This window comes from Aphelocoma coerulescens, chromosome 28, assembly GCF_041296385.1.
Source record: "Aphelocoma coerulescens isolate FSJ_1873_10779 chromosome 28, UR_Acoe_1.0, whole genome shotgun sequence".
NCBI lineage: Eukaryota > Metazoa > Chordata > Aves > Passeriformes > Corvidae > Aphelocoma > Aphelocoma coerulescens.
Window position 1 is genome coordinate 1212774 of NC_091041.1, and position 25733 is coordinate 1238506.

Here is a 25733-nt window from a genome sequence, read left to right on the forward strand (position 1 = left end):
TTCAATAGGAAGATTAGGGCCATTAGTGCCACTTGAGCCATGGAATAGCGTGAAGACCAAGCAATTTATTTGGTTCAGAAAGTGTGTCCTTGTCTCCTGACGCAGCGATGGCTTGTGTGAAGCAACAAGGGAGAATGGCAGAGATAGTCAAGAGCCCAGACTCCAAATGGTTCATTGAGTGAAGTCCCATCAAATTACCATCCTGATTTATGGTTGCACTCAATAATTTTGAAGTTGTTTTCAAACCTAAACAATTCTATGATCAATGTCTGAAAAAGCCAGTTGGTGCTGGGAATTGCTCTCTGTAACCTGGGCTGAAGAGGTCCAGTTCTTCTCTTCCTACAGAGCCGATGGAGACACAGGATTTGGGGGGATTTAATTTCCAAGGTCCTCTGTCAAATGAGCATGACACTTTGGCTTTGACCTACTCCTGGATGAGTTCAAACTCTGTCACAAGCTCCCGCTGAAGACACAACATATCAGCCTTGGTATGCCAAAGCCAGAGCACAGAGCACAACCCTACTCTGGGGCCACCTGAATTAAGGAGAAGGCTACTTTCATTAAAATTATATCATTTCATGATATGTCCATTGTGAGTCATGTATCTGGTAGGGCTAGAAACAGAGGTGCTGTTGTAACTTCAGTGCTTGATTTTTGAATATAATTTTTCACTCTGCCACATTCAGAGGCCAGCATGGGCTGTGTGGTACTCACATCTGCAACCTGACTTGTGGTTTTGACATAGTGCATTGATCAAAAATTTGAAATGTGGGACTTTTATCTAAGAAACTGCATGAGGAATCAATATTTAAGAAATCAGTCAGCAGTGGAAGTTTCGCCTGCTTCCTTGAAATCAGAACCTGTCTCCCTGACAGCCTGTACAGCTAGTGTATTTCCTTTGCACGCTCAGTGAACTGGTTCCTCTTTATGATGTGCCTAATACATCGAAGGGAAACTGCAGCAGTCTGGCTGAGGCACAGACACATGTCTATCCCCTAAGGCTGATCTGGATAAACCACAGGGGTTGTCTGGACCTCAGAGGTCCTGTGCACACAGATTGGACCTGTGAAGGACCTGCCTGTCCAGCACTCAGCTGTTGCTGCTGGATTGATTTATGCATGCAGCCTCCCCTGTGGAAGGAACCCTTGTAAGGGGCAGGAGTGGAACGGGGATGAGATCTGACTCTCATTTAACAGCTGCCCTGCTGTCTGTTACTGCTAACTCTTCTTGAAGCTTGTGTGAGGAGGCAGAAGTGCAAACCCACTGGTACTGTGAAACCCAGTAAGGGCTCTATGCAACCTCCTGGTGACAGGTGCTTTCTGTGCTCTGGTCTGGTGCAATCATCAAAGATTTTTTCTGTCTCCTCCTACATGCCACTCCCCCACCCCTTTCTGCCATGTATCCTGAGCATATTACAGTCTTCCTTTCCTCTCTCAGGAGGTACTGCTCAGAGCTCTCTGCTAACACTGAACCTTTCTAGGGAGAAAATCCTGCTTCCTGCCTTTGAAAGAATTAAAGAACAAAACAACTCAGAATAATCCCCCAAGACGAAATCAACTCACTGCCCTCTCTGCTTGACAGCCTGCACTGGTTCCAGGTGAGTGGTTTTGTCTGTGAATCCGGATGCATGAATAAGAGTGGTGCCAGTACCAGGGGCTGAAGCAGGGCAGGAGATTTCCTTGGGCATGTGCATGAGAGAGCGGCAAGGATAGCTCTCATCTGCTTTAGGACAGGGGTCTGCCCAGTGGAGGGTGCTCTAAAAGTGGGACTCTGTGTCCTGGGCTGGGGTCAAATGCCTGGTGAGGAGCTTGAGCAAGACAACCTTACCACAGGAGGTGGTAAGTAAGCTGGCATGAGTAGGGAGCATTGCAGAGAGTGGCACTTGTCCTTCCAGTATTGGACTTAGGCCCCAGACCCACTGCTCAGTTGGTGATCACTTTGTCATTGTAGAGCTCATCTGGGCTGAAATTACTGCCTATTGCGATTCCTCTCCCTTTAGTTGGTGCTCTCTCACAGAGATGGGTCAGTGGCTAGGCCTTGAGCAGATCTGTTCTCCTCCTGGGCCCACTGTTGTGGTGGGAGTTGTCTGGGAGGGGGCTGGCTGACATTTTGGTATCAAAAACCACAGATGCCCTACTGAGCAGAAAGCCCTTCCAGGGGCTGCTATAGCAATGCAAAGATGGCTGAGTTGGGCTTGTGAATGGAAATTTTCAACCTAGGCTCTTTGGCTGCTCTGCTTTCAGCTTGTACTTCCCTTCCCAAGGACAAGCAATGGGCCAGGCTGCAAAGGATCTAATAGTATGAGGGGTGAGGATGCCTGCAGCCAAGGGGGGTTCTACGAACCCTGTGAAGATAGAGATCCTGGCCCTCAGGAGTGAAAAAAAAGCCCAGCCAATAGCACAGTGGCTGGACTTAATGCTCCTGATCACAGGCACTGAGCTACTGATGGGGGGAAGTCAGGTGGGAGTGGAGACATTTACTCCTCCTTTGCCATCCTTGCAAAGACAATCCCCACAAAGCACCTGTTTTAGTAAGCTGGCAATGGGGGGACTGTAGCTTCCCACTCTGGAGTGCCCATGGTCTGCCCGAAAGCAAGTAGAACTTGAGAGCTGCTGGCAGCAACTTTCAGACCACTGAGCAGAGTGACATGTCCCTTTCTTGCAAGTACTGAGCCTCCCCTCCCACCGTGTGAGGATGGGCTATTTAACTCCTCTCCCTTGGTGACCCAGCACCAGAAGTCCACCGCGGAAAGACTGGCACAGCTTTTTCAGTGACCCCCTGCCTTGCCCTTCCATATCTGCCTAACTCTGCACAGCTCTTTCCAAAACCTCTCCTTCTGCAGAGATTTCTCCTTCTTCTCCCACTTAGGGTGCTTCCTTGCTGCTACCTGCAGAGACTTCCCTGACTGAAAATTCTGGTTTTGATTTTGAACATAAAGCAGAGTTTCCTTGGAGACAAGAGAAACAGTGGGCTCCAAGTGCTGATTATTTCACAGTCTGACCAGCTTTCAGCAATGAAAACTAAAAAGGGACTTGCATTAGCAAAGGGAAGAGGGAGCCTGGAGCAGCCATCATTGAGGGGGACACCTGACATGCTTTTCCAGTGTCATCCCTTTAGCAGCATGGCTTGACCGAGTGCCACGTGCGGTGCCTGTGGCAGGGTGTGATGGTACATGCTGTACCAAACACTGCTGTCTTGGGATTATAGTGCCTCTCTTCCACCAGCCCCTGGAGGCTGGTAAACCTGGGAGAGGGTTTGCGATGGGCATTTCTAATTTGGCTGACTTCTGCCAGTCCCAGGAGTAAAACTGGCTAATTAGATTAATCCCTTTTGTGTTCTTCTACACAGACATTAGCAATAGTGGGACAATGGTGTAAAGCAGCCCCATTTCAGTCGTTGTCTCCCATCTATTTGTTCTGTGTACTGACAACTGGGCCTGTCCCAGCCAAGAGCCTGAACCCTCTGAAGAATGGAGCTCTCCTCTGCTGTGCTGGCCGTGCAGATTGTTGCCTCCCTTGGGGCAGGTTATTTGATCATTGGCTGATATCTCTTGGACACGTTAGCAATCAGAAAGCTGCGCCAGCATGCTGTATGAAGGCAGAGGAAGCAAGCATGGGATAACTACTGTGCTCTGCCTCATGAGAGAGCACAGCACAGGGCTAGAAAGCAGACACAGTCTTCATCTGAAATTTTTGTTACTTTCTCCAATCCCACACACCATGGCAAGAGCACTCTGTAATGCCATGTCCTGCCAGTGGTCAGGACCTCCCCCTTTCCCAGAGAAGTATCTCACAGTGGATGCACTTGACTGATGGCTCCCCCTCTACTGAGACATCCCTGGGTTCCTCACAATCTGTCCAACAGCCACAAATGGCACTTGGCTGTTTCAATGAAGCAGCATTTTCTTGTTTGTCTTTCAGTGTGGTGCAGAAGTGCTGTGCAGGGGTCAGAGGGTGAGAAGAGTGGAGAACCGACCATGTCCCCGTGCTAATTATAAATGTAAATCAGCTCCAGGACACTGCCATGGACAGGATGTGTCAGTGCTGTCTGAAGTTCCGTAAAGCTTTGTCTCATATCATATCAGGAGAAGGAATTTCACAGCATTGCTGAGGTTGGCAGGGACCCCTGAACATCATCTAGTGCAATCCCCCTGCCCAAAGCAGAGTCAGCCACAGTTGGTTCCTCAGGACTGTGTCCAGACAGCTTTTGAATATCTCCAAGGATGGAGAACCCCCCGCTAGCCCTTCTGTGCAACCTGTCCCAGTGTTCAATCTGTCTTGCAGTGACAAAGATTCTCTTTATGCTTAAGAAGAATTTCCTGGTACTTCAATTCATGTCTGCCACCTCTCAGCTGGTCACTGTGCAACACTGAGAAAGGTCTGGCACTGGATTCTTCACACCCTCCCTACAGGTGTACGTTGATGAGACCCACCCCCCTTCTCTCCTCCAGGCTGAGCAGTCCCAGATCTCCCAGTCTTTCCTCATGGGAGATGCCCCAGTCCCTCCATCATCTCTGCAGTCCTTCAGTGGACTCTCTTCAGTGTGTGGATACTGGGAAGCCCAGATCTGGACACAGCACACCAGCTGTGGCCTCACCAGTGCTGAGTCAGAGGGGTGGGATCACCTCTCTCAACCTGCTGGCACAAGCACAGCAAAGTTTCTGGACTCTGCTGCTGGTCCCACCTGGGATGTCCCGGGAGTTCTGTGGTCCCAGGGGTGATGTACCAGATGCAGGCCCTAAGAAACTGTTATTAGGGGTTTGATGTTGAGTTTTGTCTGGACCATGTAAAGTAGTCAGATACATTTCCTCTTCATCCACCACAGCCTTATTCTGACCATTACCTGGACAAAGCCAGGCCAGAGCTCTCTGCAGCTTACCCCCATGCTCAGAACACTCGCTGCTCTGTGACCTCAGAGCTGCTGCATGTCTCTGGAATGAGGGCAGAGCTGCACATAGGCATGAAGTAGATTTATTTCCCTAGGTGTATTTTCTCTTCTTGTTACGAAGGGGTGTTAAGGCATGAGCAGCTCACGTGAAACAGAGTTGTCCCCTTCGGTTCCAGTCAAACAGCTTCTCTGCAGGCAGCAGAACTGTCTATTCTCCCTGGCAGAAACTCAGTGCATCACTGCTACACAGAACTGATCTCCTCTGGCCAGCACCACTGCCCTGACCTCTTTTGAGATGTTTTCCATGTGGAACTGTGCCCTCTCTGCAGATCTACAAGCTGTGTAGATGTGCAGATGCAGATGCAACCTATCTCCTCCAGCTCCCCCCAGATCCTGCTGCCAGGTGCAGCCCTACTGCTGCAGCATTGGGCTCTGCTCTTGCCAACACTGGCACCGCTCCTGTGGGGCTCTGCAGGGCTACCCCAGCACCATGGAACATGTAGACTGAGAGTCTACCTGCCTGCCCAGTGGACAGACTGGATTCGTGACCTGTGCACTTCTGAGGAAAGTCTGCCCTTCACCTCTGCTGATAGCCTGACACGTGCATGCCTCAGGAGGAGCTTGCTTGTGGGCTCCCATGGATGCAAACTGTCTTAATATAGACAGTACAAAACTTTGCAGCACATGAAAAAAAACTTTTAAATACTTACAGCCTGCCTCTTGATGTTCGAATAACTGAGTGCAGGAACATTTCAGTGATGACAGCTTTATAACAGTCAAACTTGGCTGGGTTTTTTCTGAAGCTGAGCCTGCACAACAAAGAAAGTAAGTCATTGAAGACTTTCACACAACTTTCCTAGAATCTGAGTTAAATGCAAAATTTCTTCAGCAAGCAACTTGAAATTTGAAATTTCTTTTTTTTTCTGTTCTTGTGATGTAGCAATATTGAAGATGTGCATATGGGTTTCCAAATATTAAAAATCTCAACAGTTTCAAGCATTTAATGTTGCAACGTGAAAGCTGTATCATTCCCACAAGTGCAATTCATGTCTTGGCACTTTCACTTTATCACAAGACAGAGTCTGAGATTACTCTCACCCTGAATTCTGAACACAGCACTGTACCAACCACTAGGAGGAAAATTAACTCTGTCCCAGCTGCCACTCATCCTCTCAGGGATGGAATATGCTCTGTATTTTCTTCTTTGTCCCCGAATGTCTCCCAAATAATTCCTAGTACTTTTTTCTGTCAGTCTGTGGTCTTTCCAGCTTCTTTGTGAGTCGCTGGAATCAAGAGTTTTTCTTTCTGTGTTTAGTGCTTTTCATTTATGTATAGAGCAGATCATTCTTCCTGTCACTTGTGAGCAGATGGACAGCTCAGCCCTCTGCACACTTTCTTTTTGGACCTCACAACTGAAATCTCTTTTGGCGGCCTGGCACCACAAGTGATGATGAAAAGGGGATCTCCCCTTTCATTCCCTTTCATATCCATTGCTTTAAAACCCTTTCATACATGATCATTGACAGAAGTTTGTTAAAAACCCTGACTAATCTGACACTGAGATAGTGTCCTTATTGATGTGGGTTTTCCTTCAACTAGATGCATTTGAAGATTGCTTTTTACTTCCCCTGCTCTCCCTACTTCTCCATTTAAACAAGCTGGTCTTTTCTCTGGGAGAGGAGCATGGACAAAGATGTGAGAGGCTGTGTGTCTTTACAGAGGCTGTAGTCAAAGATTACATTCAAGATACTATTTCAGGAAGTTTTTCTGCTGTGTACAATATTTTACTCTCAGATTCTAACCTTTTGTAGAACTTTGTGGGGCCAAAATTATACAATTTGTGAGAAGGGGAAGCAAACCTGCCCTGATGCTCCCACATTTGGCTCTCCAGCACTGTAAGTGTGCCACGGCTATCTCCAACCTCCCTTCAACCAGAATTTTAATATCTTTTGTCTTTAAAACGTGCTCATGGGAAGATGCTACACATTGGGTGGTGCCAGCTTTTCTGATGTTGGCTGCTTTAGCACAGACAAAAGATAAAGAGGACAAATGTTCTTTAATGTCCGGTTCAAGTTGGAACAGATGCATCTCAGTTGATTTGGAGATTCCCTGTTTTCTAGCTCTTTATAAGTCCTTAAGCTCTATTGGACTCCTCCCCTCATGTTGGAAATCTCCTTGGATAGATGGGGAGATAATCATGGAAAAATCTGCAAAGAGCAGGACAAAATGTAGTGCAGAAGTCTTCCTTCCCCATTTTTCTCTTTCACCAGCATCTGACTGATACCCCTAAAATAGCCAAAATTCCTCTGTTTATGTGAAACCTCACTGCCAGGAACTAGGCATTAGTTTTGCAACACTGAACTTTCTTGCAAAATATCTTGTGCTCCCTGCTCAAGCCTTGAAGCTACCTCCAAAAATGCTCTCAAATATCTCAGTGTTTCTGGCAGAGTGGAGACTGGTGAAGCACCCACGGATAGAAGAACCTTCACTGAGAGATCGAAGCCATCTTCTTCCTCACAAAAAGGAAAATTCAAGCCATTGACAAGAGAATTTTGGTGATTTAGTGCAGCAGTCTGAGAACTTCCAGCTGATGCAAGAGAGAATATGTACACAATTCCAGACCAGCGACGCAGAGAGAATGTGCTGTGGAGGGGGCTGCTCTATTGCAAAATATGCAGATAGAAAAAGGGAGCAAGTCAGCAAGAGGGTGGGGACATCAAAGGAGCAAGATCTGCTGGTGAGTTCCTTCTGTGCAATAACTTTTGCTCTAAGAAGGTAGCTGAACACATGGTGCAACATGGGATCTAATGATTAATCCTGTACTTTCCCATATCAAGATAGAAATTTCACTTTCTTTGGACAAAAATACATTTTCCAGTGCACGTAGATGGAGAGACATCTAGAGAAAAGATTGGGTGAGTCCCTTTATATCTGTGGGTTCTGCTCTTACCTTCTCTGTACAGGAATTTCTGCCATTGCTGTGGTATGGTCCAGCTCTAAGAAAGGCAAGGTTTGGAGGAGGGGGAGCCCACATTTCCCTACTCAACATGGGTCTCCTCAGGTCACCAGAGCAAATGAGAAGTCTGGTTTGTGTGTAGAAAGTCTGTCGTGGGTGATTTCAGAGCCATCAATGTGACTTTTCTCTTCACTGAACAGTTTGGAGCTTTCCACATCAAAGTAAGGCAGCACTTCACATTACCAATGTGTGCTGGATCGTTTGATGAAGAGTGAGTGCTTTGGGAGTAAGAAAAAAAGTGTCTGGGGTTTGAAACTTTCTCTGATGGTTCTCCTTTTGGAAGTGATTGCCTCAGGTGGTAATCTGTTCTACTGTAGGAAGCCTCATGGCATCCCTGCTGACTTGGAAGCAAGCCAATGCTATTCTAATCCACAAGAAAGGTGTGAGGGAAGACACAAAGAACTACAGATCTGTGAGTCTAACATCAGTTTCTAGAAAAATTATGGAGAAGATCCTACTGAATACTACTGAAAAGCATTTGAGGAATAATGCAGTCTTCAACACAGGTTCACAGAGGAAAAATTCTCTTTAGCCAGTTTGATTTCCTTCTAGGTTGAGGTCACATCCCAAGTTGACAAAGGGAAGGTGGCGCATCCAGTTTTCCTGGCTTTTAGTGAGGCTTTTGATACTGTCTCTCACAGCATCCTTCTGGACAGCTGTCCAGCTGTGGGAGCAGTGAGGTGATGGTGTGCAGTGTGAAGAGCCCACTGGATGGCAGGGCTTGAATGGTTGTAGTGAATGGGGCTGTGTCTGGCTGGTGAGCAGTCACTGGTGGTGTCCTTGGGGCTTAACCCTGGCGCTGGTACTGTTCAGTATTTTGATCCATGATCCAGATGCAGGAATTGAATATCCCATTAGCAAGCTTGCTGACAATACCAAATTGGGAGGTGCTGTTGACTTTCTTGAGGAACAAGAGGCCTCAAAGAAAAATTTTGATGGATTGGAGCATTGGGCTATCTCAGGCATGAAATGGAAGTAGTCCAAGTGCTGTTTTCTGTGGCTGAGAGGGAGTAACACTGGATGCAAGTCTAAACTGGGAGAGGAGTGGCTGACAAGCAGAGGGGGACCTGGGGGTGCAGATTGGCAGCGGGCTCAAGAGGAGTGAGCAGTGTGCCCAGGCAGCTGAGAGGGCAAATTGCATGCTGGAGACATCACATACAGCATGACCAGCAGGTCCAGAGAGGGGATTATCCCATAGCAGTCAGCATTGCTGCAGCCTCACATGGAGCACTGTGTGCAGGGCTGGGCTCCAACATTGAAGAAGGATGTGAAGGTCCTCAGACATGTCCAGAGGAGGGAATGGAGGGTGAACCTTCTTGTGAAGAGCTGGAAGGCATGTCCTACAAGGAGCAGCTGAGGACTCTGGGCTTTCCCTTCAGAGAAATGGAGGTTGAGAAGCATTGCTTTCTGCAGCTTCCTGAGGAGGGAGTGTGGAGAGGGAGGTGCTAGACTGTTCTCTCTGGGATCCAAGGACAGCACAACTGGGAATGGTCCAAAGTCGTGCCAGGGGAGGATCAGACTGGACATTAGGAAGCGTTTGAATGCCCAAGCAACAGGACAAGGAGTAATGGCCTGAAACGAAACCACAAAAAGTTCCACTTCAACGTGAGGTAGCACTTCTTTACATTGAGGGTGGCAGAGGACTGGAACAGCTGCTCAGGCAGGTCATGGAGTCTCCCTCTGGAGACATTCAAACCAGCTGGGTGTGTTCCTGTGTCACCTGTTCTGGGTTATTTGTTCAACTTTATATCTGGAAGGCTATAAATGATACAAGTTTATTGTGGGGCACAAGGGGATTGAATTAAGTTTCTAAACCTACTGTCAGGTTCAGGAGGCACAATCTCAATATACTGAAAGAATCTTGCAATTTCTTTTTCTCATGTGTAGCTGTGAAAAGCAGGACTGGCAGTGAGAAGAAGGAAGAAAGGCAAAGTTTTCACACAGTCTGGTGTGTATTGTCTCCATCAGCAGATAAAAGTGGGGTGGTATAGTAAGGAATGGAATCAAGCTGGAATGAATGGATCAAAATCCATGGAATGCTGTTTGCTGATCCAAAAGCTGGGGTGACCACAGCAGCACTGCAAGGTTTCTGCAGCAAATAACCATCACGTTTGCCAGTGGCCTTTGCACAGCTCAGCTTTGGGAGGGCTTAGGGTGACTTGGCTGGGCCACCTCAGGCGTGTCTCTCCTGTTCTGAACTTCATGAAGGCATTAGCATCTATACAAACATACCTTCTCTCAGAAAGGAGGTTTTTCTCCAGCTTCCATGCACATGACCTTGCAATCTTGTACCACGAAGCAGCTCCTCTTTAAGGCAATGTCTTCAGTTCATGATAGGCATTTATCTGGATCCAGATGGAAGATACTAGGTGTGTAATTTATAGAGAATATAGTCTCATTTGTGAGGGTTTCTTTGATTTAAATTTAGGATTACAAATGGACTAGCTCTTAATTTGACTTGCAACACCAAAGAAGGTCTTCCAGCACTTGCTGATGTGCTAAGGTGACTTTTTTCTTCTTTGGTTTCATTTAGAATTGTATTATCTTTGCAAACTCTTGGGAACAAGAATCATTTTCAGACCTTCCTTCTATCAAGGCACAGCAACAGAAGGAAAATGGCACCTGCATAGTCAGGCAATAATCTTCCTCATTATGAGAACTGTTGGGTGGCTGGTGCCTTCTAGCACTCTAGAGACTGGTTTGCCTGTGTAGCTCCCTTGTTCTTTTTTTCTGAGGAATATGGAAATAACAGTAAAAAAGTACAGTAGACTGTCCAGGTCTTGCAGCCAATTGGTAATAGAGCAGCATTTGTTCTTTATTTATATCTTTGGAGTAGGTTTGATTTCAGTCTAATGAACTGAATTTATGAAGGCAGAACATCAGGTTAATCCCATCAGTGGAGTTTGAAAAGAGATACTACTTGAAACTCCTGTTGTGTTTCAAAGGAAAGTCAGTAAATAAAGTGTTATCCTCAGGCTCCATGGAAAGCAAGGGGGTAATGTTCCTTTCTATAGAAACAGCCAGCGCCACTCACTGTCATGGGGAAAGTTGTTGTGGTAGGGACCTGTCCACCTTGGAGGTATGTCAGAAATGTTGTTTGCTGCTTGGCTTTGTTTGGAAGAGTTTGTATATGGGAAAGGGGTTTATTGCAGGTGAGAAAAATAAATTCCGTTCCAAAGTGCTCAAACTCCTGAGAACGAGCCTGGGTGGCTGTGGAGCCCTTTCTGGCTGCCCAGGCCAACATAAGCCACTCCTCAGTGCAGGTTGGGTGCTGTAGAGGCCAGAGCTTCTCTAGAGGCACCAAAGCAGTAGTGACAAGACCCTGGCAGTCCTTTAGATAGCCTTCCCCAAGGTCTGCTCCATGTAGATGGTCAGAGGAGCTCATTAATCAACTTTAAATAAACCTTCCTAAGCAGGCCCCAGGGAAATGACCTAAAGACAAAGGCAAGATGTGCCACAGCTTATGCTTTCCTGCCTGTCCTTCTCCCTGGCCAGGGTAGGCAGAGCTGTGCCTGGAGGACTGAGCAGCTGTGCTGACCATGAGCGAGCAGAGCCACGTCAACAGCCTGTTCCTCAATGAGGATGCAGCCAAGCGGCTCCACGCCGACAGCCGGGTGCAGCGGTTCCGGCAGGCTGTGCAGAAGCGGGCGGCGCGGGCCAAGAAGCGGATGCACAGCATCACTGCTGAGAGTGCTAAAAGCTTCTTCAGGAGAAATGCCTTTGTCCTCTTCACCATTGCTGCGGTCCTACTAGGTACGGAGCTGGTGGCAACACCAGGCACCATTTATAAATATGGGGAAATGTTTGTTTATTTTACAAAGATTTTATTTTATGGGATGACAGCTCAAAGTGCTGCCACATCATGAGTACTTTTGTGTGCAAGAACAAGAGGCCCCACAGAGAGTGTGTATGTGGGAGGGAGTCCTTGTTGATCCTTTCTGGCTGCAGTATAGAAACAGTCTTCAACAGAAAGAGTTTGATGGTCCAACTCAACCAATTCTTGTACAAATCATCCAGATTTCTTCAGAGGGATCTTGTGAGTGCAGCTGTAGGCACAAGGACTTTTCTGATTCCTCCCACAGCTTTAGCCTGACAGGACCAGAACTGCTGCAAATGGCTGTGATACAATGCACACCAAATCTGCTTAGCACATAGCAGGTTGGTCCTAGCTTTTGATCCAGGCTATATGTCTCTAACTGGCTGAACTCAGCTTTAAGAGGTGGGTAGACAGAGAATCTGAACTGTGTAGCCACACTTATTTTAGTCTGGGAGATCATATCTCTCATCACAGCATTTTGTATTCATGAGCTTCTTGGGAACAGACCCTAGAAGAGCAAGAGACAGGGAACAAGGAGACCTGTGGTTTCTCACAAGGCTCCTGTGCACATAAATATGTCAGAGGGAGAGAGAGCATACAGTAAAAACTGGATCACAGCCTTTTAGAAAATGAGCATTTGTTCCTTTGGGAAGAGGAGGAGCTGGGAGTAGATGAGAAAGAGAAAAGCTGCACTGTAGGACTGAGGGACAGACCACTGGCTCACACTGACACACTTCCATTCTCATCCCTTGCTGATCCACAGGGATTATCCTGGCCTTCTCCCTCCGGCCCTACCAGCTGACCTATCGCCAGATCAAGTATTTCTCCTTCCCTGGCGAGCTGCTGATGCGTATGCTGCAGATGCTGGTTCTTCCTCTCATTGTCTCTAGCTTGATTACAGGTGAGAAGTGCTTTCTGCTGCTTTCAGCCAAGACAATGGGCAGCAAAGCTGTTGTTCGGGTACCTCTTCGTGACCCAGCTGGAGGTGCTTGGATTAGCCTGGCTAGTAGTGACAAGCCCAAACCTAGAGCCATAGTGAACATGATCCACACTGAGACCCCTGCTGGCTCAGTAGTAGCACAGAGAAGCAGAAGACCTTGTGCTTTCTCAGAAGACTGGGGAGAACACAATGCTGTGGTTCCAATGCCCAGCACTTCAGCATTAACAAGGATTTAATCCTACATAACCTCAAATGTCTGCAAGTTTGTTCCCCAAATCAACTTCAGGTTTCCTCCAGCCTAGAGAAGGTTAATTTATGTCAGTCCAAAAGGGTTGAAGTTGATCACCAGCTAGAGGGCTTGTTTCACCCAGATCCTCAAGGAAGACATGACAGACAGCCAAGCTTTCAGACAGCAGAAGGGACTGCAAGGTGTTCCACCTGCGGAAACATCCCACCATCAGGGACTGAAAGGCCCAATGTACTAGGAGGGGATTATTTCCCTTCTGAGAGGTTTAAAAGAAAATTGCTACATTTCCAAATGTGGCCTAAGATCCACCAATGCTATGCTTCTTCATGACCACAAGCCACATTCTTCCATATCAACATCATCTTGGAACTCCAAATTCTGTCCCTTGTAGGCTGTGCTTCCTAGAGACCCTAGCTCCCTGTCCAACTCATGCATGTACCTTGCACCCTTTGAATCTTCCTCAAGCTTTCCCTTTCTCTCTAAGACGATAGGCTTCCTCACCTTGTCTCTCTATGTGACACCCCAGGAATGGCCTCACTGGATAGCAGAGTCTCAGGGAAGATGGGCATGCGGGCTATCATCTACTACATGGTAACCACAATCATAGCTGTCTTCATCGGCATCTTCATGGTGATCATCATACACCCAGGAAAAGGATCTAAGGACAAACTTCACCGGGAAGGCAGAATTGAGCAGGTGCAGACCACAGATGCCTTCATGGATTTGGTGAGGTAGGTGAACAAGATGGTCTCATGTTGAGACCGTATCAATGAGATAACATTCCTCCATGGAGTGTCCTTTTGAAGTTTCACAGCTTTAGGCATTTAATCTTAGGGAAAGAGGTTAATGGCTGAGTCTTGGCAAGCCTACTACTTCTAGCCTAGTCTAGTGAACTAGCTTTGTCACTCTGAGACTGAGTGCTTGGCCCGGAGTCCAGCCCTTCTCCAGAGGTGTTAATGTAAAGGTCAAGGTGTGCTCAACAAAACAAGTAATGAAAACTACCAGTGGCTACCTACCTTTCAGAAATTCACCCAGCAAAGGCTACTCCAAATATCCATCTTCAATGACCAAAGGAAATCAAGGAAGTGGTTCCCAAGGCATTGCCTCTTCTTCCCTTGCTGTGACCTTTCTCAGTGAATTGCAAAGCTGTACCATCTCAAGTGGTATAAAGGCATGTTTGTGAGGTACAGGATAACCGAGAGCTCAAATGACAGCTGTAGAGGTGAGACTGAGAGCAAGGCAGTGTATTAAAGAGTTGTAATATATTGTTTCAAGGTTTGGCTGGGTTTGCTGATGATTTTACAACGTAACTACATACGAGGGCGGTATGTGTGTCATCTCTTTCCACATACCTGAATAAACTTCTGGAGTCTGAAAACATGCAGCAGGAGTCTGACAAGATGCAAGAGGTGCTGGGTCCACATCAGTGTATTCCCTTCTTCTGTCAGTCAGATCAAAAGGGCTTGAGTGGACATTGTGAAAGCTGTGACCTCAGACACTGCCCCAGGACAAAGAAGTTGGCCAGGAAGCCCATGTTTTCTTCCTAGTTCAACAGGACAATAACTCTTTCCATGTTTTATCTACTGCAGGAATATGTTCCCGCCCAACCTGGTAGAAGCCTGCTTCAAACAGGTATGAAATCTCATCTTTGTGCCCTGTGCCCTCGACCATGGTCCTATCTACTTCTCTGAGGGATGGAATAGTACTTTATTCCCCAGGTCTGACTGCTACAGGAAGCACTGCAGATGTTAGTCTGTATTATAGCATCCCCCATGCAAGCTTTTCAAACTGTCTGTAGATGGGAGCTTCAACCTCCATCCCATCCCACAGAGGCAGGAAGGGTTTGCATGATCTCAGGTAGCAGGCTTGGACTGGCAGTGATATGGAGCAGAGTCTCCAAGAAGCTGTCTCTTCTGCAGTGCTAGTGCCCTTAGAAGCAGCACAAAGGGTTCTCAGAGAAGCCAGAATATCTCAGTCCTAGCAACATGAGATGCTTTTGACCTCCCCCTCTATGAACTTTCTGAACTTTCTGATGAAAGCACTACACTGGGGACCTTAAGAACAGGCAAAGCAAGTTTCCCACACAGGTCAACAGCAACTTGCAGTACTGTCTTTTCTTTAAGAAGGGATGTAAGAGCCTAGCATGTGTCCTGAGCAACTGATCTAGGACCTGTAGGTGCATCTGATAATCTGTGTCTTTTCAGTACAAGACGCAGTACAGCACCAGGGTCTTCACCAGAACCATCCTCCACAGCAGCAATGTCACAGCAGGTGTGACAACCACTCAGATCCCTGTGCCTGAGAATTTCACCAGCATCATGGAGAACGTCACTCATGCCCTGGGAACCATCTCCGAGGTGCTGACCTTTGAAGAAGTCATTCCCATCCCGGGCTCAGCCAATGGGGTGAACGCGCTGGGGCTGGTAGTGTTCTCCATGTGCTTCGGTTTGGTGATCGGCAGCATGAAGCAGAAGGGACGGGCCCTGCGGGAGTTCTTTAACTGCCTCAACGAAGCCATCATGAGGCTGGTGGCCATTATCATCTGGTGAGGAGCACGGCCGGTTGGAGCAGGAGGTCTGCAGGTGCAGTTTCCATTGACATGATGAGAAGTGGGGTAGCTTTAAGGATTTCATGCACAAGACAGGAAAAGCAGATTGGCACAGCTCTACTTTGGCTCCATCAAGCTGGAGGGAAAAGTCTGGATGGGATATTTGTTCACATTTCATTTCCTGTTCTTTTTGTTTTTACCCTAGAAATATCAGGTACACCAGGACTTGCTTTTCTTGAGGTTTCTGGAAACATCCTTGGAAGACCAGAGAGCTGGAGTGGAAGATCTCTTAGCCTTACCAACAGGAGTAGGGTGTGAGGCTTTCTCACCAAAAGCTTTCCTTCCAGCTGTGTTCCAGGAGTCTGACTTAGCTATGAATCCCAGTAACCCCTTGCTACCTTCCTGCTTTCAGGGTGGCAGCTGTATGCAGTAATGCAATAGCTCTGACAGCTGAGCTGGGTTGAGAGGATCAGCTCAAAGTTACTGCCTTTCAGTTTGAGGTCTCCCAGATCCTGATGCCTCTGGAGCTCAGCTGCTCACTGCTCTCTGTGTAAGGCTGCCTATGACACATGATCCAGACAAACAAGGTATTGCTGAGACAAGTTTAATCTAGAAGACAGAATTTTACCAAATCTTGTTATTTTAAGCTTTTTACCCAGTTAGGGGTCAAAGTTTTGTCAGGTACTGCAAAAGAGGACAGATGCAGGTCTGGAAAAATACACGCAAATGTCTGACAGGGAAGAAATCTGTCAGCCCGACACCCTCTCCCAGTTTGGATCACTCCAGCTTTCTTTCCTTGTAAGTCATAGTCTTGTATCTCAGAGCAAAATCCTGAGCACAGCAGGACAGGCCTTACAGAAAAAGGCACAAAGGGAAAGAATATCTCTGAGCTCATAGCAGATGTTGGGAAGCCCCACGCCCCTTTTACTCCATGTCTGAACCAGAACTTGGGGCTTTGCTTTCCTAAGAAGAGGTAAGACTTGCCTGAGGGCACAGAAGGGAGAGCATGAGCACAGTGGAACAAGTAGACCTGCGCACTACTCCAGAGACCTTCGACACCCCTCCTTAAACCTCCCTTTAGATGAAGGAAGGCAGGGTGTTTAGTATAGAACACTGGTTACACTTGGGAGACTGCCTGTGCATGCCTTCCTGTAGCCACAATCTGCAGACCATCTCCCAGGAGCTTGTTTTTCCTGGGAAGATCTGGTCACTGGCTGCAGCCAAGGATGTGTTCTAATAGGAAGGTCAGAGGAAATGAAATATTTATTAAATCCTTTCCTGAAACTTTTCCAAACCTCCCAGGCTAAGCTGGAGTTTGGCATGTGGACCTCTGTGCCTTGTGCATGAGTTGCATGTGAGCTCTTGAGCTGCGGAGGCCCAGCCCTGAGAGGTGTGGCCATGGAGCTGGAATTTTCTTTGGTCCGGTTATTATATTAGTGCCCATGATTCTCTCCATATCTGTCTTATGTCTTTTCTGTGGAGTCTCACTGCTGCTTGTCAGCTGCATTGTTATGGAGGGGGGGAAAAAAGACACAAGGAATGGAAAAGATAGCAGAGTACCTCAAAATGGGGTTTTAGACAAGCCATGGCTGCTTTTACAGGTGTTGGTGTGCCCAGTCCTTGTTACACCAGGTCTGGAATCCCTAGATGTTCATATTCCTTAAATGTGAGCATCTGAAGACAGCAAGGCTGATATCCCAGAGCCTATAGGACACTCTTGCTTTTACTCCCTGATTCCCTGTTCCTCCTGTACTTTCCTGTGCCTCTCAGGGGAAAAAAAAACACATTCTCAGCCCAAGCTCTGTTAGGAAAGGAAGGGACTCCGAAGGTTTCTCTACATAACCTTCCTCATCAATTCTACAAGGAGTATTGTAGAAATGTAAAAAACCCAAAAGGAGGAGGAAACCACCAGTGCCCAAGCTGCGTGCACAAGAGAGTGCTGTGGTCCCCAGGCGTGCACCAAGAGCTGATTTTTGACCATGGGATGAACAAGTCCCAGCTCTCTCCAGGTTTCTAGAAAAGAAACCAGCAGTATCATCCAGTGATTAGGCTCAATGAGCACTTATGGTACGCTAGCTTATGAGGATTTATCCAGACAGCATGCGTTAAAGCTGGTGTGAAAGTGTGGGAGCCAGTCCTGAACATCGGCCTTGTATTTCTGTCACAGGTATGCTCCAGTTGGGATCATGTTTTTAATTGCGGGCAAAATCCTGGAGATGGATGACCTCGCAGTGATGGGAGGCCAGCTGGGGATGTACACGCTCACTGTCATCGTTGGACTCCTCATTCACGCCCTTTGCATCCTGCCCCTGCTCTACTTCATCGTCACTCACCGAAACCCCTGGGCATTCATTGCAGGGCTCCTGCAGGCTCTCATCACAGCCCTGGGCACCTCCTCCAGGTACGATGGCTGTGTAGGAGTGGGGTTGGGGTTGATGTAGATACTGCACCTCAGCACTTCATTGCTCTCAATGCAGCACTGTGGTCTCACCATTTCTAGCACTAGTGGCTTTTTGCAGTGGACCAGCCAAACTCATTTGGGAGTGGGAAGGTTCCCACTGGCCTGCTCAGGAGCCCTAGTCACATGACCAGCTCTGACCATCACTGAATGGCCCATATTCCTCCTGACCAAACACAAGGGTGATTTTGCTTACCACTGAAATGCTGAACTCAGGACAAATGTCAAATCCTTCTGAATCACAGCATTATTCCACATGCACATACCTCTCACACACATGTATTTGCACACATTTTCACATCTCTCTCTCCCAGGCACATAGACTATATGCAGCTGTCATTAAACCTCCCAGAGACATGGGCAAAGGCATCAACACTGGTATGTTCAATGACTCACACTGCTATGTCACACAGCCAAAGCAAGGGATGGTAGGTAACTGTTGTTTCACTGAGTGCTATGCTTCTTGTTATATTTGTTTCCTGGCAAGCACATAGCAGGCTCTTCCACATACATTCTCATACCAAAACACATAGCATTTTTTTCTGTTCGTGTTCTCTTTCAGAAACAGTTCTTTGCTTTCTCTGCCAGATATATTCTCAAACATGTCATTCTTGTCTTATGGACTGAGAGGGGTGAGAAAGAGCTCAAGCTTTTTTAATAGCAGAAAAAGGAGTTCTGGTCTTGAGTTCTTGCGTACCCTGAATCCTCCTTCTTTTGGTGTTATACTGGCATCATCAGCCTCAGGGTTATACAGCCCCTGTCCCAACCCCCTGAGGAAAGCCATGTCTGAATGTGCAACTGCAGCTTGCATCATATCTGAGGAAGCCTTGTTTAGACTGTTCTTTATCCTAGCAGCTTCTGGCCTCTGGCTCACATGGCAGGGTGAAAAAGCAGGTGGGTAAGGTCATAAACCAGGCAGAGGCTTAGCCCTTCTTACAAAGTCAGCATACATGCAATTCATGTGGTTTTGTATTTGTTTCAGCTCAGCAACTCTGCCCATAACCTTCAGGTGCCTGGAAGAAAACAATGGTGTGGACAGGCGCATCACGAGGTTTGTACTGCCTGTGGGAGCCACAATTAACATGGACGGCACTGCTCTGTACGAGGCCCTTGCAGCCATCTTCATTGCACAAGTCAACAACTATGAACTTGACTTTGGGCAAATCATCACAATAAGGTGACTTTTGAAAGAGTTTTGGGACTACAGAAAGGGTTTCAGTTTTGTTGGCTTATCTGAGGTGTGAGCAGGTTCCTCTTTTGCTCAGAAGATGCAATTAGTATGCAAAAGTATGGGAAAGAAGGGTTGTACTACAGCTCCAGGTGTCAAAGCACATATGGACACCATGTCTTTGAGGCTCCACTTGAGCCCTTTTGCATGTCCAGGTCTTAGGAAAAGCTGTGGTGTGCAGTCTGTTATGAGGGGGTGTCTGGCAGGGGCAGCCTGGCATTGTGTTGATGTCCCATGTGCCACAATCCTTCTTGGTGACCAGGGCAGAAAGGCTGCCAAGACGATGATGAGTTTGAGCTACTTCCTGACATTTCTGCAAATGCGACCACCTCTTTTCTTCCCTTTGCTGATAGCTCTGCTTTCCTGTTCCCTCCAGCATCACTGCCACAGCAGCCAGCATTGGAGCCGCAGGTATTCCCCAGGCAGGACTGGTGACAATGGTTATAGTGTTGACATCAGTGGGGCTGCCTACTGAAGATATTACACTGATCATCGCTGTGGACTGGTTTCTGTAAGTTCCTTGCTCAGCAGGCATGGACTGCTGTGCACTCCTGCCAGTGCTTACAGACCTCACCTGTATTCCCAATGTCTCTGCTAAAAGCAGGCTCAGTAGCCTGTACCATTAAGCTTAAAACATGCCTCTATCCATCAGACCTTCGCACAGTAGCCCTCTCTGCCCATGCTGGAATTTTCGCCATGTGCTTCAGTGACCCAAGGGATCAGAGGTTGCTTGCTGATCAGCCTGGTGACCAAACAGAATGTCCTCCATTCACTTTATCTTTAAATGAACCCAGAAATTATCTGCAGAGTCATAGGGAAAGGTTGTGCCAATAATAAGCAAATCCACACTACAGAATGATAGTTCTGGGTTACCAAACACTGAAAGAGGGATGAGACTGGGCTGTACAAAGTTGAAGAGTGTTTAGATGGGTGCAGCTACTCAGCCACACTGCTACATGTCAGCTTTCTTTCCTTTTTAAATAAAATCACTTGGGACCAGTGATTTTATAGGAGTGCTCTTAGGAACCAGACTGAAGAATGCATTTGTGCACAGTCCCACCTCTCTGTCTTCTCAAACACCAAAATCCTGACAGATGGATACACTGTCAATGTTTCCTCTGTTCTTCTGTATCTTGTATTGCTGGTTTGTAGCCAAAGCAACCAAAATCTGCTCCCAGCCATGGCTGACCAGTTGGAAACAGTTTTGCCCAACACCTCCACTTCTCCTGTGGATTGTGCATAAGAACAGCCTTGGCTGGGAAGAGCCCTGCCTCCTAATATGCCAAGTTACTTCTTGTGCTTACTCAAGAGTAGATTATTTCAATCAGATGCCACTGATTGAAACAGTGGTAACTTCAGTTGTTACCACTGAAGGACCTGATGGGGCGCTGGACTGGTGACAGCTTCAACAGCTCTGACATACTGTTGTAGTTGTGGAGAATATCTCATTGCAAAGGGTCTTTTAGATATGCTGTTTTGCACAAAGAATCGGGTGCCTCGTCTTAGCACATGCTGTTCATGCTGAGGAAATCTGAGTCCACAGCAGCGCTGTCATAGGTTTGCACCAGAATTTCAACACTTTTTGTAAAACCAAATGCCACTTAAGTGAAACAGATGTGGTGAGGCCATCTGAGTCTGCAGCAAGGCCTTTGGAAAGGACAGTGTCCACATAGAAACAGAGCAACCTTCCTCTTGATTTGTGTCAAGTCCAAAACTTTTCAGTAAGAAATTGGGAATGCAATAAAACAGGAATGAATGTGAAGCTTGAGCTCAAGTATGTCAGTCAAGGAAGGCTCTCTGGGAGTCATTTTCCTGTCAATGTTGAAGTTGAGTGTTGAGTGACTCTTAGAGTGTAGGAAAAGTTTCACTGAAGATGTTTCTTGAAATAGTCTTCACCCCCTTAGCTGTTACTATGAAACTATATTTTGTTTTTCTCTCTGATTTTTCAGGGACCGCCTTAGAACAACTACCAATGTCCTGGGGGATTCTCTGGGGGCTGGCATTGTGGAGCATCTCTCCCGGCATGAGCTGGATGCGCAAGACTGCGAACTTGGTAATTCTGGGATAGAGGAGAAACAACAGCTCTCTCACCTGGTTTGCCCACAGAATGACACCCACAGGCACTCCAGGAGGGAGACAGCACTGTGAAATCGGGCAGCAGAGCAGAGATTAATGCTGTAAAAGCCAAAACTTGAAACAGAAGTCCAGAGTGGAGGACAAAGACCCACTGTGCAAGACATTCACTTTTCTATTGCCTCTGCCATATGCAGTCTTCCCTAATCCTGTTTCTCCCTCATTTCTCTCTGACTGGCATTAAAGAGGAGAAAATTAAACTGCAAAGAAAGCCTGATTTAGTCATTTTTATGAGGCCCAATAGTTAGACACTGAGTAAAGAAGACTCAGTGAAGGAGCTGGACTAGGAGCTCCTTTATTTCTGAAGTAGCCAGGTGAGTCGGGAACACCACCATCTGTGGACTGGTACCAAAATGTTGCCATAGCTCTGTCCTGCAAGATACAGCTGCAAAGTCTTCACTTGGTTAGTACCTTCACCCAAACAAGCTTTTAGCATTGACCTCCTTGCTCACAGTCCTGGTGTTTGCACAGATATGCACTTGATGCTTCCTGAGAGCTCCTCTGGCAACCTGTCTGGCTGCAGATACTAGAGTCACCCACCTCCTGAAGGAATGTGGGATCATACAACAGGGACAGATGGCCGGTAGCACCAGTAGGGGTCAACAGGTTTCTCATTAGTGGAAAATCCTAAAGGATTGTCAAAGAAGCAAACAGCTAAAAAAATTATTATATCCATTATTCAGTCTTGAAACAGCTCTTCCCTCCACCAAGCTCTGCCAAAACCCAGTTAACTTCATTTCTCTTTAGCAAGCTCTTCTCCTCCTGCTGAAACCAGGAGGGGAAACACAAAGTTTAGAACAATTTGCCCACATGAGCCAAGTGGTACATACATGCCAGGAATGACTCCCTGCCATGCCAGATTTGCTCAGGAAACAGTTTCACTCCTCATCACAAATGGTTCCTGTGCTCATCTGTGCCTATTTTCAGAAGTGACTTCCCCTCAGTCACATTGCTCCAGAATGTGCTTTCAAATACCTCTGTCTTTCTACAGCTCCTTATCTTTTATAGGCAGAGCCAAACCACTTCTTAGCGCTTGCACAAGTTTGCCAGACCCCAAAGTTAAAAATTCAGGATATATTTTTCAGTTCCTACCAAATGGAATTCAGCTTCTGTTTAACGCACTTGGACATAAGCCCAAATTACATCCATAACATCTCAGAGGCTAAAGATAGAAGTAGGGACATGCTTCATCCATGCTCTCTCCCCCTTCCTTGGCATGGCCAGGAATACAGCTGGTATCTCTCACACCAGTGAACAGGACTACTAGGACTTGCTCCATAACATCCAGAAATGAACATCCAGAAAATGAATGTCCATACTCAGCCAGGAAGATGTTAATGATCCACAGTGTTGGGGCTGCTGCAGTGTAGCTGTCCTGCTTTTGACAATGGCTAAGAGCAGGAACAGGAGTGAGCAGCCTCCTGATCCACCAAAGAACTATCTAAACTGGGCAGCTTTCACTTGAGGTCTGCTCATTATTCGCAACCCACTATGTCACTGACACCCCTCTACCCTGGCTTTACACACTGATGTTTTTCATCCCTAACCACAGCCATGCACTCAGAGATGCACATGATGGAAGGAAGACCTCAGAAGCATTGCTGGACCTGACTTTGCCAATCACAACTGCACACCATGCTGCCCTCCCCAGCACTAACAAAGCTTCCTCAAACACATTTCTTGAGACGTTCAAAGCCAGATCCTGAAGCTCTTTTTAGTTGTTCAGAAACTGCAGAGTTATATATTGATGCTGCCACATTCCACATCTTGTAGGCAGAGTATTCTTTTTTTATGGGCTGGACATATTATTGGGAACCTGAGATAAATGCACAAATGCCTCTCTTTCACGTAAGACTGGTAGCAGAACAGGGTAACTAGAAGTGTGTGGTAGTTCTGTTTAGCAGTGGCTGGCTCCAGACTGTAAGGCAGCAAGTTGTTTGCTGACTGTGGAAGGCAGGTTGCTTATTTTGACAAGAGATCTACTCTAGCAGGAGGCAAGTGAGCTGGATAACAAATTATTGTCCTCCTCTTTGTAGCACTTTTATAATCTTGTTTGAATACTTTATAATGTCTGCTCTTCTCCTTTCTAGACTAAACAGATCCCGTATATACCCTCACAGGTAATAATCATTCATGTTCCTCTCTTCTGGACTTTCTCCTTGCTATTCCACATCTTTCTTGAAGTGGAATGACTAAAATTTGACACAACAATCCAACTGAAGATTTATTATTACTGAGCACTGAGGAAAGAATATTTCCTGTACATTAAGATTTAGACGTTGTACTCATGTTACCATGGTTGTTAGCATGCTGTGCATCGGCTGATCAGGATAACTGTCCCTGACGCATACATACAGCAAACTCAAGTCTGTTCATCTTATCCTAACTCTTAGTGAGGTTAGACTCTTACTTTGATGAGATGGCTCTATCTAAGGACTGGATCTTAATCAAAGAGTTTTAAGATACACTGCGTTAGCTTGTATCTACAGTGAGCTAAGACAGCACTAGCTTATCAATAACACCGCTCAGCTGACATGAGTCTAAACCTTCATAAAGAACAGACCTGCTTATAGAACCCAATGAAGTGCTTTATTTTTTAACAACAGCATGATAGCATTGACCCTACTCCAGTGGTAATACATGATAATTACTACATCATTTTAAGCAGAACTTCTGCCTATCAAGCAATTTCCCAGCCTGTGTTTGTGCAGTTGATTATTATTATTGAAGTATAGTAATTTCAATTTGTCCATATTGAACTGCTTCTTGGTTTTCTTTCTTTTTCTGTTTTTTTCCAGACTACTTGTCCAACTTTTCAAGAAAACATTGAATTCTAATCCTGAAGAGACTTCCTGTATAAAAAGGGCAAACTGAAGGATGAATCAGAAGATTGCTGGATTGGATTCTAGCTCAAATGGGAATTAATTCTGGGAAGTCCTATGGCTTGGGTTACACAGAATGTCATACTAGATGGTCATAAGGGTCCCTTCTGGCTTTATAATATATGCACGTGCTTTCTGGCTTAGAGATACTGCAAAGGGTCTTTCCAGCCCAATCATTTCTAAAAGCTATCTGGAAGGATCCTAATGATACTTTTATTAAAGTCAGCAGGAGTCTAACCTGTTTTCAGTTGCTGTTAGCAGACATGTCCACATATCACAAAAGGGACTCTTTATACCCCATTGCATCCACATGTTTGCAGATGTTCCCACAAAGCAGTACACACCCAGCCTTGCCATTTGTGATTTCCTGCTTTCCACACAAGATTAACAGAGCACAAACAAGTAGAGGCCTCATTTTCCAACAATGCAAACCAGTCTTCCTTTGGGAATTTCAGAATTCACTTGATAGCTTTTAGCTCTGATGTTTACCCATATCGTTAACCAGATTATGATTGGGATTATCTGTTTACAGTACCTGAACATCAAAGTATTGTCAGATATTTGCATATATTTACATATATATATATGCACATATATATTAAAGGAGTGCATGTGTGCAAGCATATGTATACACAGTCAAATTTTTTGTTACTAATCCAAGAAGGAAAGCCAATATTACAGTCTCACTGTGTATAAAGCTGCATATTTCATTTTGGTGCCCACCTTGATTTACTCATTTAACCCCATCCTTAAAACAAAAAACTGAGGCTGATCTACTCCATTCCAGAAATGAGTCTTCCAAAGACAGATTTCCCAGAAAGGAGCTCAATGCATGCCAATTTTGACTTGTACCTGCTGGTGATGAAATGAGAACTTCTCAATGTATAGAGAAAATTCTCCACTGTCCTTGTCTGTACACATCCCAAAGACCCCCATCCCCACTGCATCTGTCTGCAAGGGGCAAGCTTTCAGAGCTCAGTCAAGAATACTAAAGTGTTTGCACTCCTTCCAAATCCAGTGCTGACCTTGTGCCAACTCAGCCTTCAAAACTGGATAATTGAAAGGTATTTTAAAATTTTTCCATTGTCTTTTAAAATTACCAGATATTTGGGAGCTTATGCAGTCTTTACTGCAGTCCTGCTGCTTCTACTTGCAGAAACTTTCTAAGTTTCTCCTATTTGCAAACAGATCTCTTCCTAATGATTACAAAGGGGATGAAACAGAGAGCTATCTCTATGCATAAATACACAAGGAGTTCTTGGATTAGGACACATCTCTTCAATACTAATTTGGAGAGAGAAAAATCTGGGAAGAATATGGGTTTTCAGTTAGGCCACACGTCACTTCATGTATGTGATACATGCACATTGTTCGAGGAGTCAGAGCTGCCCATGAAAACTCACCTGAAATTGTATGTCCTCCTGTTCTGCCCAAAGAAGAACTGGAAATCAGTACTGTACAGTGTGTTCATGGCATTTGGGCAATTTGACTCTGTTAATTCCTGATGGCTTTTTCTTCATGCTGTGATTTTCAGTGTTAATACAGATAGTTTCCATATTTGAAAAATAAAGGGAATT

At 46.1% G+C, this 25733-nt stretch overlaps 1 protein-coding gene across 10 annotated transcripts in view; it reads left to right on the plus strand.

The window, feature by feature from the left end:
• LOC138099702 (excitatory amino acid transporter 4-like) overlaps window positions 1-25733 on the plus strand; it is a 38795-nt gene extending 13062 nt beyond the window's left edge. For 4 of the 10 annotated variants that reach the window (XM_068997124.1, XM_068997120.1, XM_068997121.1 and 1 more), the window contains 10 exons: window positions 1481-1597; window positions 11399-11656; window positions 12484-12621; window positions 13434-13638; window positions 14497-14539; window positions 15112-15452; window positions 17623-17856; window positions 18896-19090; window positions 19518-19652; window positions 21091-22116. In XM_068997124.1, the coding sequence (XP_068853225.1) occupies window positions 11443-11656; window positions 12484-12621; window positions 13434-13638; window positions 14497-14539; window positions 15112-15452; window positions 17623-17856; window positions 18896-19090; window positions 19518-19652; window positions 21091-21289 (1704 nt within the window). In that variant the 5' untranslated portion in view covers window positions 1481-1597; window positions 11399-11442 and the 3' untranslated portion in view covers window positions 21290-22116. Of the gene's footprint in view, window positions 1-1480; window positions 1598-11398; window positions 11657-12483; window positions 12622-13433; window positions 13639-14496; window positions 14540-15111; window positions 15490-17622; window positions 17857-18895; window positions 19091-19517; window positions 19653-21090; window positions 22194-23364; window positions 23395-24072 lie in introns of those variants that run through there. The other 6 variants (XM_068997128.1, XM_068997127.1, XM_068997129.1 and 3 more) reach the window with 6 other exon arrangements.